This window comes from Lissotriton vulgaris, chromosome 10, assembly GCF_964263255.1.
Source record: "Lissotriton vulgaris chromosome 10, aLisVul1.2, whole genome shotgun sequence".
NCBI lineage: Eukaryota > Metazoa > Chordata > Amphibia > Caudata > Salamandridae > Lissotriton > Lissotriton vulgaris.
This window is the reverse complement of record NC_141698.1, coordinates 65,981,185-65,997,346: the sequence shown is the minus strand read 5'-3', so window position 1 is coordinate 65,997,346 and position 16,162 is coordinate 65,981,185. Positions and strand designations below refer to the sequence as shown.

Sequence of the window (16,162 nt, the reverse complement as noted above, 5' to 3'; positions counted from 1 at the left end):
AGAGTTCACCCAATTCTTGCCCGCCAACATGTTTCGGCCCAAGTCCATTGAAACCCCCACCCATTGGTACATAGGTTTTGCTAAATTGAAACCCTTTTTGCTTCTATCTTTTTAAGTGCTGATTGCAGTGTCCATGCCACATATTTTATAGCTAGGACCAGAGGGCAGGATGTGCCAGGTGGGACTGTCAGTGTCACAGCTGTCTGAGTAAGAGATGTACGTATGCACTGTGGCTCAGGAGTATAGATTGTTCGCAGTGCAATAATATGGCATGCCTGCACAGCCCTGCACTGCCTAGCAGCGCCAAGCCTACAATACAAAGGGACGCAGAATACTTCAAGCTAAATTAATTATTTGTGTGAAAGTAGAGGTAACTATTTTTTTTAAATCTACTTTATACCAAAACGCCCAGTTCATTTGAAAACAGGATTACGAAAGTGACCGCTTGTATGTCCAGGGAACTTATTTAGCCTGATGGCCAGTGTGAATGGAGGGATATACTTGCTCCGCAGGCAGAAACCTGTCTGCCATACTAGCATAACTTTGAGATCTGTATCTTCAGAGGAGCTTCCATGGCTCTGCTGAAGACACTGAAGCTTTGCCGAGGTTGGGGTCATGGTTTATGCATCTGCTTAGCAAGGTATTTTTGTTTCTCTCAAAAACATACCCCCAAAAGCAGGATCAAGTTATTAAAAATTAAAAAATAAAATACCCTGACATGCTGGGCACTTTGTTGTAGAGCATGGGGATCATTTCTTTGGTTTCCTGTTGGGCACCACCAAGCTTTAACTGTGAAAATGTAGATTCCAATGCCTGTCCTCAAGATGGCCGACGGGCTGACAAACATTGGCCGATGGCCCAGTGGGAGACAGGCCATCCTTTGAAGGTTTCCGCGAAATGCTCAGCAATTACATTGTTCTTCCCCTGCCTTTAAGTAGAGCAGGGGAACCACAAATTTGGCGAACGGGACATCTGCCAACCTCACAATCAGCCCACAAGTGTATATTTTGTGAAGAAAATCAAAACACCTGAGCTTAATGCTTGCAAGTGGGCTGCCAGACTTTTTATGTATGCCAGGAAACATGGTTTCGTTGCCAAGCATACATTTAACACACTGTGCATTCTGTGGGTTGCCTGTTTACTCTCATTAAACCAATGCCCCTGGCTGGAAAGCTTTCAAATTTAAAAGTGTGTTCTCGTGTCCATGGCTTCATCAAGGAGATCAAGTAACCTGATGTTTGGTGCTTCAAAAAGACTAAATATACCTAATGCCAGGGCAGGGAGAGTACCATCTTCTGTGGTGAAGCCTGTATTTCAAAGAAAATATACCAAGTGAGTAGCTTACCACCTCCCTAAGCACTTCCGGTTACTTTTCATGCTGTTCATGAGTGTGGGAGCTGAGAGCACATCATGGGAGAGGTCTAGTTTCTTACTAAGGAACAATAATTCGTTTTTTTCCCAGGAATGCTAAGTTGTGGCGCAACTTAACCCACCACCCTCCCCATAACCAGCTCATGGGCCTGTGGTGGTAATAATATCCAGAAAGTCAGACATGGCGGTTCTGTGCAGCATCCATTATTGCACATGCTGGTGTGGGGTGGGGGTCGGCACAATATTATAGAAATGTTCATGATGTCAAAAAAGCATTGAATCACCCTGCTATCTAAGAGCAATAGATCGAATGGTGTGGGATGAAAATTGGGGGATTTATAAATGTTTATAGTATTATATTTAGTTGATCATGATGCTCTGGGAATGGGTAACTGCATTTTTGATTGGGGAGTTGTTGCTTTAAAGAGGAAGATTTTGGGTTACTGCGGGGGGTCTTCTAATCAGGGAGAGAATCATAGAATTTTCTAAGGTCTATTTCTGTTAGTCTTCTGTGACTTATATACCGAAGCATGCCCCAGGGTTTTTGCAGTGGGACCCTTAGGGCAGGGTGTTAAAAGGGTGTTCCCGTCAACAAGAGGATCACCTTCAAGCTCCTCACCCACGCACACAAGGCACTCCACAACACCGGACCGGCATACCTCAACAGACGACTCACCTTCTACACCCTGAACCGCCAGGTCCGCTCCGCCGACCTCGCCCTCGCCACCGTCCCCCGCATCCAAAGAGAGTCCACCGGTGGCAGATCACTCTCCCACCTCGCCGCCAACACCTGGAAGACCCTCATCATCCTCCTACGTCAGACCCAGGACCTACTAACTTTCAGGAGCCTACTCAAGACCTGGTTATTCGAGCAGTAGCAGCACCCCTCCTGCTCCCCCAGCGCCTTGAAATCCTCACGGGTGAGTGATTGATTGATTGATTGCAATTGCCTTGCTTAGTTGCCTATCAGATATAGGTCAGTTGCAGAAACAATCCCTCCTCTCTAAAAATGTCCTACTGCATCCCGCTCAGACAGGCTCTCACGCATGGCTGGAGTAGGAGCCAATCCCATTTCACTTTCAGCTTAAATAATTTTAGCCTCCTGACAGTCCCCAAACTGTTGTTCGTGTGTAGCCTCAGCACTTACATTGGCATCGCGGACCGGCCGCTTCAGGCAACTGTGTTGCTTTCCCGAGAGGAAGATATTCCATGGGGCGGGAGACGTCTGCACGTGGATTGATGTTGCTATCAGAAGAACCCCCTGAAACAATAATTATTTCTGGAGGGAAGAGCATGCTAGGACTGGGGAAGAAGTTCCTCTCAGCGGTGTAAAACAATCATTACTTGAGAGCAAGCGGCATGCTGGTAGATTTGAAGAAAAGAAGAGAAGCGTTCGAAGCCGCTTGTGTTGAGGTCGTTCATCTCGGTAGCGCGTTCCTTTCTGGACAGCACCCACCCCTCTCATCAGGCGTTCACAATGTCTCTGTAGAGGGCCATGCAGCTGTAATGACAACTAGTGTTGGCTTCATTGACAGCAGAGAGCCAACCCCACTGTGTCTGGAGATGGCGGTCGACCACACCGCTCTTCATTTGATGATATAGGGCCTCTGCTGTTGGTCTACGCGCCAGTTGTTTTAAATTTTTTAGCTTTTGCTATGATCAACAAATCAGTGAAAACGAAATCAAGCCACAGGCAGATAAAGTAACATGCATTATAAGGGCCAGCCAATTAAAAGAAAACCTAGGGCATGATGTATCAGAGGGTTTTATCCATTCTGTGTCTATGAGAAATATGTTGATACATAAGTGCCCTGGTTGTCTTGACTGAATACTACATCACCGCCAGGAAACAAAAAGTTGGGTTCAAGAAGGTCTCTTGCTTTGAAACTCTCTGGATTGGTTTTGAGATCTATTGTGATATTATTCACCAGATAGATCCCTTCATGTCATAAAAATGGAATTGCTCGCCATAATGAAGATTCATGCTCTAGTCAAGGGTTCCCCAAAGCTCGTGGTCAAGAACTCAGTGGAGTCAACAAAGGCCAGGAAGTGGCTTGCCTGGAACAGCCATAGAAATCTGTGAATTAATAATATGAGATTGCCTAAACTAGTAATATTCGAAATTTAAACAGTTGTGGCCATATGTAGGTAATTGTAATTTACTGATTCGAAAATACCGAATTTTACCCATTCAGTATTTTTGAATCGGTAAATGCAATGTAGATAAAAAGTCGGTAAAAAATACCGAATCGTTAAGATTCTGTATTTACCGAATCGGTATTTACCGATTCGGTAATTGCCATTCATTGAATGTCAATTACCGAATCGATAAATACCGATTCGGTAAAATTGCGAAAGAGTCAAGGGTGGCGGGGTGTCACTTTGATACCCTGTTGCACCCCGGACTAGTGCTGGTGTGCCCATGTGGCACACATACATGCCCTAAGGGCATGTATGTCTGTCACATGGCACAGGTGTAAATGCACAGATTTGCATTTACACAGGTATTCGTTATTTACCACCAACTAATAGTTGGTGGTAAATAACGAATCCTTACAGCACAAAAGAACTCTTTAAAGTGCTTCCTACATCTCATTTAACGATTCGGTAAATACCGAATCGGTAAATGATGATTCGGTAAATACCGAATCGGTAAATATACCACCTATATCTGAAAAGGCTATTACCGGTCGATAACGGCCGATGTTACCAACCGGTAATAGCCTTCCTACATCTGGCCCTTGGTTGTCAACACTGGGTCACTAAAGGGTGGTAGGGTTGCTTTAATGGGAAGTACACATTCCCTTTCTCTGGTCTCCAAACTGCTGACAAAATTCGGTTGTATGTGAGGGTTTTGTTTTATGTTAACATCATGATTAATTCTAGGCTAAAAAAAGGTTGGATTCTTGTACTTATCCTGTCTTTTTTTATGTTTCAGAATAAAGTACTGAACGTGGATGGTGTGAAGGTGAAGCTGCAGGTGAGTTTAACTTGTGCAATGCTTTGCCATTTAACATCATTCTTGGGGCCTTCAGGAAAGAGGGCTGATAGTGAAACTCAAGGGAGGTGGGTTCCAGGTTTGGTTGTAGACTGAATGTCTTCACCAAAGTTTAAATGTTTGTGAGCACGTGTGCCTCATCGTAGAAGGTACAAGGTAGGCCGCTGAAGAGATGGGAATAGTGAGAGGGCTTGGCCATATATGAGCAAGAACAACACTGGCAATAGACGTAGAGATTTGGGGTTTAGAGGGAGGCAGGGATGGAGAGATGTGAATGAAACATAGTGGGCCATGATGAAAATGTGGGACGAAAATCAAAGGGGTGCTCATCAAGGAGTAGAAGAACAAATAGGCTTATTGCGGGGCGTGGGGCCGGGGAGTTGGAAAATGGTATACAATGATCTTCAGTCCTGAGCAACAATAACTGGCTTCCAAGCCCAAACTAAGTTTTGACCTAATAAGGTATAAATGTTTTGGGGGGAAATCCTATTCTTCTGCATCTGCAAATGGAACAGGACCTCATAAAGCTATGGTGCAAATGTAACAACCTCCTCTCCTTTCAGGTAATGTCCCATAACTGTGTCTTGCACAGCTGAAGTCATTGGCCAAAGTCACTAGACCGTGCAGACACCGTGCCCCAGTCCACTGATGGACCGTGAATGATTACTCGAAGAAGGTTTAATTATCTGCTATACCCATCTGTCCTCCTACTTATGAAACCCACTCTATATGCCTCTTTGTGTGCAGGAATATTCTCTTATATCGAGTGCGTACATGCCCCGGTCAGGGTTCTCCAAAGTCAGTCTGGAGGGCCGGATCCATGCCAGATTTTTAGCGTCTCCCCATTTAGATAAATTTAGTTATCTTAAAATCTGGCATGGATCCGGTCTTCCAGGACCGACTTTGGGGAACCCTGACCTAGAGCGTCACCTCAGTGCAAAATGCTACGGTGTATCTACCTCCCTCACTAGCACCTCCCCCACGTAGCAGATGGAGGAGCGAGGACACCACTCCATCGGGGAAAGGAGATCTCAATAACAGCCCATCTGGAGCATCAGGAGCCAAGTACTACTGTGATATCGAGAAAGGGAAGGTGGGCGCCCTCCACTCCCACATCGCCTCGTCGTGACATCGAGGTAAATTTCCTTTGGCTGGGTTTTGCTCTCTGCAATGACTCCACCTCATGAAAGAGGGAGAAAAACTTGCTACCCCTTTTTCCTTCATGTGCCCATACTAGGAATAGAAAGCTAGCCTCTGGCTAGTGGATGGGCAACTAATAAAATGTTGTGCCCTTTGTCCTAACTTTTGCCTCTCCACAACCAGAACACATGGTAAAGTAATATAGCATGGAAACCGCAGAAAGTAAATTTGACTCCTAGAGATTCTGTTTGCCTGATCCCGGTGCTGCCGCTCCATCCACTGAGGCTGTACTAGTAGCAAGGGAGGTACCCGAGGTGATGAACGGCTCATCATTCGTTGATGCTGCTGCTTCTGGAGACCCCTACATGAAGTCCCAAAGTTGGGGTGATTTGTGCGATTAGTTCCAACAAATGAGCTCTAAGAATGAGAAATGGTTGTTTTCCTGATTTATCCCTAGATATTTACACCTCACAACCTTTTCTTCTGGACAACACTTCTTCCTTCACACCTAGGCGACCTCTGCTATCAGAGCCTCCTGGATGTCTATCGACAAGACCACGTGATGCTCTCGTGAACCTGTGCCAAAAACAGGTCCCTTGAATACTCTTACATCGTAGGACCGCATTGATCCATCACTCTGCAACCGCAGAAGGAGAGGGTGGTGAAGGATGAAAAATGGTTATCACTAGCTGTTATTTTCCACATTCAGACAATGCTGAAGGACTGTTCCATATTCATGGCTCTCACTTTGGTTTCAGAACTGTATCCACAAATCTATTCCGCAGTAAATCAATCATCGGAGCATGTCTACCGCTGCTTTGACAAGGTGCTGTTCAATGCAATTTTAAAGGTGCTTGATGCTGCCTGAATACCAAAGCAGTGCTTTTTTTCTGCAATAAAAGTATATGCTGGTTTTTTTTGCAATGGATAGAACTTTGCTTGCAAGCTGCAAAATTCCATGAGAATATGTCCCATGTTTAGTGTGCTGGGGGGGGGGGGGGGGGGGGGGGGGGTTGCAGAGTGGTACTGGCATCTGATGTGTAGTGGGTAGTCAATAGGTAGCTTCAATGCTGTCCTGACAAAGCTATAGATGCAGGTTGCCTTCACTGCTACTCTTACTGGTCTTTTATTGATTATTGACCTCTCTGGTGTCCAGCTGAGTATTTAGTGATGCCCAGTCTTACTAGTGTTCTCGCTAAGTTGTGGTAGGTACCACTCAACACACAAATTATGGTTACTCATCTTTCAGGTGTATGAACAAGAAATAGATGATGGTTGATCAATGGGGTGGTTTTTCTAAACTAATGTTGATGACTGGCATTCTGCCTAAAATACAAGCTATGGTTGGCTGCTATGGTGCTCTAACCAAGGATTTGTGGTCGACCTCTCGTCAGCCTACGCTCCTGTTTATGATGATCATCTCACTGGTGTTTTTGACTAAGCTTTGGTTCATAAATGACATTCTCCAGCCTATCTAATATTTAGATTAAGATGCTTTGAATGAGCTTAGATTATGATGGGCTGTTGTGGGGTGTTTTTATATACGTTTTTGGTAATGGTTTGCCTTGCTGAAGTTCTTTCTTAACTACTCTAGGGTGGATGGTCTTTGATGACCTGTATCCCAGCTAAGAGTAAGAAGATGCTTCTCTGTTGTTCTTGCAACTTCTGATAATTTAGGTGAAGTTTGGGTTTCCTGCCTGCTTTGGTTTAAAGTCTTTATTATTCAGAGCCGGTTGCACCATAGAAGCACTAGAGTCTGCACAAATCAACCACCCGACAAGTGCAAGACGGGGGCCTCAAAAAGAAAAACCTTTGCAGGAGGCATGGCAAGTAATAGATTTGAGAGGAAATTGCCCTCTCTCTGCATCCATCCTGGAGATAAACAATCGTTCATTTTATTTCTCTCCAGGGCCTCAAACAGAATGAGGTGTTAAACAGAAAGCCTTCCTCTTTTCTTTGTTGTCAGTTCTCCTTTTACAAACCTTACCTATACATATCTTTCGGTGCTCTGTTGAACTGTTCAATCTTGTCCACAAATTGATTACAAAATACTTCGGCCTTCCTTCAGCCTAAGCATGCTTTTACATTTCAGGCAAAGTCATGAATGTAGACTATCGTTCCATCAGTCTGATTATGATGACCTTCTGGCCCTTTGACCAATGGGCAACCAACCCCACTGCGGAATGACCAATCATTCCAAAAGTGCCAAATGGGAGCATTGGGTCAAAACACCCCTCCTCAGGGCTTCCTTCTCCCGCCTGACTGAAAAGGTCAATTGAATATATACAGAACTTTGTTATTATTGGAACAAAGTACACTGAACCCTATAAATAGGGGTGGGTGGAGTTTTTAATCCGCCGGCGGAAATGGAGGAATTTATTAATTCTGCGTTACTCTTGTACCATGGAATTACTAATAAATTCTGCCGCTCCACCGGTGGAATTAATCTACACTGTTTGTGTTTTTAAACAGTACTGGAAGAGGGAGCAGTCCCTTTATGTTTAAAAAACACTGTAAATGAAACTTTAATCTGCAGTGCTTTTTAAACATAGAGGGACTGCTCCCTCTTCCAGTACTGTTTAAAAACCACTGACTGCACTGCTGAGCATGGCCCTCTTTGCCCTTACATACTCAGAGTATATATGGCTTATAAACTCTGAGTATGTAAGGGCGCCGAGGTGTATGCACAGCAGTGCATATCCCCTGGCGACCTTACATACTCTGCAGTTATCATTGCAGAGCAAGTGGAGAAGTGTGGCTCAATGGTTAGAGTGGCAGACCCTGGCCAGGGTTCACTTCCCCGCCTCGGCGGGTCTTGGGCTCAAAAATTCCACGGACCTGATAATTCTCGCCTCGGTGCCTATTCCAATCATGGAGTCCCACTCTGCAACTCTGGGCAATAGCTTGCTTAATCTCCACAATGGCCCCCACAACGCTAAGGATGCCTGGCCTCCACCTTGGGGGTGCCCAGAAGTGGACGCCTCACAGGGAAAGCCAGGATGGGTTCCACAGCGGTATTCGTACAAGCGCCTTGAGACCCTTGTGGGTGAGTAGTGCGCTATACAAGTATCAATTTACAATTTATGTAAGGGCGCCGAGTGTTATGCTCTACAGTGCATACCCCCCAGCGCCCTAATTTATGTGTGGGTTCCAAGAGGTGTGTATGCACAGCAGTGCCAAATACAAAATGTACTTACAGTGCATACCCCTTAGAGTCCTCACATATTTTGTAGTAATCACTGCAAAATATGTAAGGGTGTGGAGGGGTGTGTACAGCAGTGCATCCCTTTGGTGCCCTTACATACTCTGCAGTAATCAGTACAGAGTATGTAAGGGCGTGGATGGGTATGCACTGTAAATGCATTTGGTATTGGGCATTGCTATTTCTTAGCTCAAAATGCATCCTCACATCCATTTTTGGATGCAAAGGTGCTATTTGCGCTAAGAAAGCTTAATGCAATTCCGGGGAATTTTGCAAAATCGAATTCCGCGAGTTCCGCCCACCCCTACCTATAGCACACACTACACAGACTCTAACCCAGCCACCCAATGTCTGCTTACATCCACTGATTTGTTTTGCCTCTCCCCAGTTGACAGCATGTGGAGTGTTCAGTCTGGACACTGGTATCTAGTGGAACTAATCTCCTTCCCATTGAGGAACAATCCTCCAGACATCCCATCTTTCAGCCTCTTCAAATGTTAGGACTCTGCCTCCTCCCTGAGCTGTGCTCTGAAAACAAATTAGCATCCAGAGAGTTTTGTCCTCCAAAGCCTCATCCTATTCCTCTCACAGTATTTTCTGGGGGGAGGAGAGCCAGTTTTAATCCTTCCTGGCATCCCCTGCCTCGACAACCTTGGCCTTAATCAACAATCGTCCACAAAATGTTTAGCTTCGAGACAACTGAATCACTAAAGCATGTTCTTGCAATTAGGTTACGCACCTGCAAATCCTAGATTAAATCCAATCCAAATCTTTATTCATGTTTCCCTCCTGCAGTGGTCCTCGCTGAACTTCAGGGCCTCGCCCCTCAAAAATGCACTGCGGGTCTTTACCACCGACAACAAAAAATGATTGCTTATTGACAGGGTATTTCAATTCTACTTCCCTGAGCAACCTGGGTGCACGCACAGTTTTCATGCAGTGTTTTTTCCTAGTCACCCCTAATCGATGTCAGCATCGACTAAAGGCAACAGGAAGTGGCACTAATAACTAATGGCACTTTGGTGACTTTTGGTAAAGTGTGTGCATTGCCCAAACCTTCTTATACTTGTCATCCAGCACAAAAGCTGCACTTTTCTTAAAATTCTTAAAAGTTCTTTTCCTTCTGCAGAATTCTTTAAAAACCACTTATACAGCTTGCTGATGCACAAGAAATACAGAAGTAGTTCTTTGTTTTGGGAGTGCTGTGATCCTTTCTGCCTGAGCCCTCCTTCAATGTCAACTGAACAGACGTCAACTCATTGAAAATATAATAACAAGGCTTATTATGAGCCTCCGCGTCCCATTTCGGTGGCTTCCCATCTCAAACAGTGCATGGGTTGCTAGTGGCTAAGTGTATGGTTTTCAAGAGCAGGCGTAATTGGTACATCTCTATATGTGGCTCTGTCCTCCGAATTTAAGAGGTTCTAGAACCGAATAACGACACCTACAATATCATGGGACAACAATATTAACGACAGAATATTCGGGGACAAAATATCGAAAGTGACGTGCATACAGGGAAGTATAGATTTACTATTCTTAATTACACATCTACGTATCTTGAAGATATATCTACGCCGTAAGGACATATATACGTGGAGTTAGATATAGAAAATCTAGACTTGCCTACATCTCAGTATTTCTTTTAATATTTCGACCACAATATTCTGTCCCAACGATATTGTGGGTCCAATATTTAGGGTGCACCTACCGTCATAAGCTAAATTGGCATTCTTTAATGCCCCAAAACGGATGTGCCTCTTCCCAGTTGCGTCTTCTCTCCAAGAGCAAGAGACTAGTTCGAATCAGATGATGCGCTATTCAATTGATTGCGACCAAACAAAGGAATTCCTTACCTTCTGAGCTGTATCTTATTCCCAATCATTGGGGAATTTAGAAACAACTGAATCATGGCTCTTTCCCATGAGACTTCTCCTTATTCCGTGATCACCAGAAATCTTTAAGCTCCAGGATGCCCCCTATGGGTATATGAACACATAAGGAATATTTATAATAAGTAAGTAAATCCGAGATTAACATGAGGTGGCACAGATCCATTGCCGGGCCCTCATGCCAGGCTATTTAGTGAACAAATGTACCTACGCCAAAATTCACTTCATGCGAGACACTTCCTTGTACACCTGACTGTCTCCCACGTTTTTACGCAGAGATAGCCTTAAAAGTACTTTGTAGCTCTTGTTTCTAATAAGTTCTCAATGCAATCGAAAAAGATTATAGGGATCAAATGTTTATCCTTTACTGATCTATAATTATTTGATCATTATACACTTCATATTACTTCCAAATTCTCCAGCATTTCCAAAGCGCTAATTACAATCCATTTTACATTACGAGGGAAAAAAATATTTGACTGTTCATGTGAATTCATCTTTTTTAATCCAAACATGAATAATAATTCCCCGAAAGAAATTTCACAACACCCCAACAATAAATTCATATTTAAAAGGAGGATTAGGGTTTCAGGTAGGACAATTAAAAACATCTGCAGTAATTTTGCTGGAAATAATTCTTGTAGAGACTTCTTTTTCATGAGGCTCGCTGATGTGCTGAATAAAGAACAGACTAATTGCTTTTTGAGTGGCTTTTAGGCAAAAATCGTCTTCCTGCACTTATTGTAGGGCATCATGGAACCAACTGAAGGGAGACATGGTAAGCTTTAGCTCTTAAGATAACACCAGTTTAGAGTCCTTGTAAAGAAGTGGATGTTCCTTAACGCCTGAAGCTCCAACATCATCATTGATGCCTGGATACCAAGATGTAATTTGGTCCTTGTTATTTAGTGATGGGAGCCAAGTGTTGACGTTAGGGTTGATAGCATTTAGGTATTAGAATTAGGGGCAGTTGATACTATGATATTGATAATAAAACCTAGCGCAGCTGCAGACCAGAATTAGAATGCAGGGGCAGAGATAGTATGGGTTGATGGGCCTGTCGCTGATCTGCTGTAGACTTGGTCAATGATCGGACGATTAATGGTTTATATACTTACATGCATCAGAACTTTGAGCATTATAGTCACCAATGGCTCGCCGTCTTCATTCCGTGTCGTAGAGACGGAGCCATTGAATTGGGCTCCAGTTAGAGAAAACCATTTATGTTTAGACTGTAATGGCCTGGCAGAGGCAGATGTAGTGAACAAATCTCATGTGTAATGTGTACCCATGCTGTTGAGTGTCTTGACAGTATATTGTCTTTTCCTATGCAGATCTGGGACACCGCTGGGCAGGAGAGGTTTCGCAGCGTCACACATGCCTACTACAGAGATGCCCATGGTAAGAGAGCGTATGTTTACCTGTAATTTGACTAAGGTGTTCTCAGACGTGAAGCCAAGTAAAAAAAAACACAATCTTAGGAAAAGAAAACAGGGATATACCTGGTATTTTATCTGTTTTTGATTAGATCTGAATCGCACTTCTGTTGGTGAACCCCGTACCGCCATGTTACATAGAACTATTGTGGGCTGGTAAGTTTTAAGATGGCGTTAGCTGAGGAAGGGTGGTTAGTCTCAGTTTAGGAGTCAGTCTCCAGCAAGGCTTGGAACTAGAAGCAGGCATTGGCCGAATCCCACATTTTTGCTCTTTTTTTGATTTTCACAAAACTCTTAGTTTTCTTTTTTTGGAGCGCCACTTGCTTCAGAAAGAAACTATTTTGAGTGCACTCATGTAAATGTGTGAAATTAATGAGTCTCAGTGTGAGTCCCCGGAGCTTACTTAGAGTTTGGCAAAGAGGGTACTCCACTACAAAGTAGGAGACAACTGCATCTTCCAAACTCCCGTTCCTTCCGCTCTATGTAGAGTCGCGTGAACTGTCTTGTTTCTGCAGGCTCCTCCATAGACACCGTTGGCCGACGCCCGACGGACACTTGTACATTGATCGTTGTACCTCAGAACCTCTACCATATCTGGGACAGGTTTTCCAATATTTTTTTTCTTGTCTGGGACCACTAGGAAGAGCCTGGCAGCCCTGAACAGAAAAACAAATAAATGACCCCCAAACACCAGGGGCATTACAATGGCCTGTGCTGCTCCTGTGGTGCAGGAGGGTATCCTGAGCTCCAGGGGTCCCCCTCTGGCACTGTGTATGGGCAACGTGCCCCTGGCCTGACAGCTCCTGACTGTGTCCGTGGCGTGGGGAGCCCCCTCCATGTTCTTTGCAGAGAGGTCTCCTCAAGTTTTTTTGCACCACTGCCACTCACACTAAAAGAAAACTCCGAGCATACCAGGAACATTTGTTTTTCAAAGCCAAACTTCAATTTTGGGAGTGTCCCAGTGTTGCACGATTGTGTGTTTCCAAAAGGCTTGGTCACAAATCCCAATGGGGCACTCCTTTAGTGATCAAAAAAAGCTTCAAGTTCAATCATAAATTGAATTTTATTCATTCAATGATTTCTTTGGAATCAAAGTTCAATTTCATTTTTTATCCATGGATTTTCACTTTTCATTATTTCAAATAAACGCAAATTTCACTTCAAGATGATCAATTCTCCAATGCATTTCGAGCAATAAAACTGCTCTTCATCAGGGAGTGAATTCTTCCGTTTCCAGACTCAAGATTTTACTCATTCAATTGTCTTTTTCCATTCTATTTTAAAACAACGTTCATTTCAGAAGACAAGAGAAGGTTATCAGACAGCATGTGTGAACATGATTGGAGAATTGATTATGTTGAAGTGAAAATTTGCGTTTATTTGAAATAATGAAAAGTGAAAATCCATGGATAAAAAATGAAATTGAACTTTGATTCCAAAGAAATCATTGAATGAATAAAATTCAATTTATGATTGAACTTGAAGCTTTTTTTGATCACTAAAGGAGTGCCCCATTGGGATTTGTGACCAAGCCTTTTGGAAACACACAATCGTGCATTATCTTTACGTTTTATAGGACCGAAAACGTACCCCTGGGAGCAACCTAAAATTGATGAATTTCTGTATGAATAGATGTCTTCTAAACAAGTATATTTATAATTTATAGCGAATCTAGGGTTGTGCACTTGCCTACGAGTTGTTTATATTAGTGTCCCAGTGTTCCCATGGCTGCTTTATTCCTCAGTACTTACATGTGAAGGCCAGCAGAGATGAGCAAGAACTTTCTTTAATATTTCTTAAAACAATGTTTTCCAATGAAGACTAATAGTGTGTTCTCCCAGTGCATCACTAGGAGAAGATGTCTCTTGAAGATGTAATGAACACCTCCCTCTCACAGAGCTGGCTTTCTTTGCCCATGTTGGACCTGGTCAGGGTCAGGCTGACATTCAACTGAATCTGGCAATTGCCAGATGGGAAGAGCTGCTGTAGAGGCTTTGATAGGACTCTACTGCTGGTTCATGGCCACCTGACTTCATCTCCTCTTGTTCCTCATCAGCATCTATAACAGGAATCTCTCACCTGTTTTACTAGTTAACAAATTCTGTCCCTCACTGACACCTCTGCACCACTCCGGTTCACCGTATGAAGGGCTGCGAGTGGGACATCCTGCCCATGTCGCTCGACGAATCCTGCCCGTGCAGCTCAAAGGACACCCTGCCCATACTGCTTAAAGGGCACCCTGACCACCATGCTCAAAGGCCATCCTGCCTGTGCTGCTCGAAAGGCATCCTGCCCATACTGCTCGATAGCATCCTGCCCGTACTGCTCAACAGCATCCTGCCCATGCTGCTTGATAGCATCCTGTCTGTGCCGCTCGAAAGGCATCCTGCCCATACTGCTCGATAGCATCCTGCCTGTGCCACTCAAAAAGCATCCTGCCCAGACTGCTCGATAGCATCCTGCCCATGCTGCTTGATAGCATCCTGCCCATTCTGCTCGAAAAGCATCCTGTCTGTGCCACTCAAAAAGCATCCTGTCCATACTTCTCGATAGCATCCTGCCCGTGCCGCTCGAAAAGCATCCTGCCCATTCCGCTTGATAGCATCCCGCCCCTGCCGCTCGAATAGCATCCTGCCCATACTGCGCGATAGCATCCTGCCCGTGCCACTCGACAAGCATCCTGCCCATACTTCTCAATAGCATACTGCTTGATAGCATCTTGGCTGTGCCGCTCGAAACGCATCCTGACCAAACTGCTCAATAGCACCCTGCCCATGCTGCTTGATAGCATCCCGCCCATGTCGCTCGACGAATCTTGCCCGTGCAGCTCAAAGGACACCCTGCCCAAACTGCTTAAAGGGCACCCTGACCACCATGCTCAAAGGTCATCCTGTCTGTGCTGCTCAAAAGGCATCCTGCCCATACTGCTCAATAGCATCCTGCCCATGCTGCTTAATAGCATCCTGCCCATGCTGCTCGAAAAGCATCCTGCCCATACTTCTCGATAGCATCCTGCCCATGCTGCTTGATAGCATCCTGCCCGTGCCACTCGTAAAGCATCCAGCCCAAACTGCTCATGGCATCCTGCCCATACTGCTCGATAGCATCCTGCCCGTGCCACTCGAAAAGCATCCTGCCCATACTGCTCGATAGCATCCTGCCCATACTACTCAATAGCATCCCACCCATGCTGCTTGATAGCATCCCGCCCCTGCCGCTCGAAAAGCATCCAGCCCATACTGCGTGATAGCATCCTGCCTGTGCCACTCGACAAGCATCCTGCCCATACTGCTCGATAGCATCCTGCCCATGCTGCTTGATAGCATCCCGCCCATGCTGCTTGATAGCATCCCGCCCATGCTGCTCGATAGCATCCCGCCCCTGCCGCTCGAAAAGCATCCAGCCCATACTGCGCGATAGCATCCTGCCCGTGCCACTCGACAAGCATCCTGCCCATACTGCTCGATAGCATCCTGCCCGTGCCGCTCGAAAAGCATCCTGCTCATACTGCTTAATAGCATCATGCCCATGCTGCTTAATAGCATCCTGCCCATGCTGCTCGAAAAGCATCCTGCCCATACTTCTCAATAGCATCCTGCCCATGCTGCCTGATAGCATCCTGCCCGTGCCGCTCGTAAAGCATCCAGCCCAAACTGCTCAATAGCATCCTGCCCATGCTGCTTGATAGCATCCCGCCCCTGCCGCTCGAAAAGCATCCAGGCCATACTGCGCGATAGCATCCTGCCGGTGCCACTCGACAAGCATACTGCCCATACTGCTCGATAGCATCCTGCCCATGCTGCTTGATAGCATCCCGCCCATGCTGCTTGATAGCATCCCGCCCCTGCCGCTCGAAAAGCATCCTGCCGTGCTATTGGAAGGATTTCCAGGCCATGATCCTTGAAAGGCACCCTGTCTACGCTGCTTAAAGTATTCAACAAAGTGATGGATGGAATGCTTGAATTAATCTCAGCCACTGGCAATTACTCAAGGCTGCATCCCAATCCATCATTATTTTGCTCACCGTGCGACCTCACTTGATGCCTAACTATATGCAAATCAGCCTTTTTGCCTGTTCCATTTGCAACAGCCCATCCCAAACTGCCAAGCCTGGTCCTCCTTG

At 45.1% G+C, this 16,162-nt stretch overlaps 1 protein-coding gene across 1 annotated transcript in view; it reads left to right on the top strand.

Moving 5' to 3' along the window:
• The window catches only part of RAB26 (RAB26, member RAS oncogene family), a 760,792-nt gene that overhangs the window by 425,381 nt on the left and 319,249 nt on the right, over positions 1-16,162 (top strand). The window contains exons 3-4 of the mRNA XM_086940491.1: positions 4,310-4,351; positions 11,938-12,004. Of these exons, the coding sequence (XP_086796617.1) occupies positions 4,310-4,351; positions 11,938-12,004 (109 nt within the window). The remainder of the gene's footprint in view (positions 1-4,309; positions 4,352-11,937; positions 12,005-16,162) is intronic.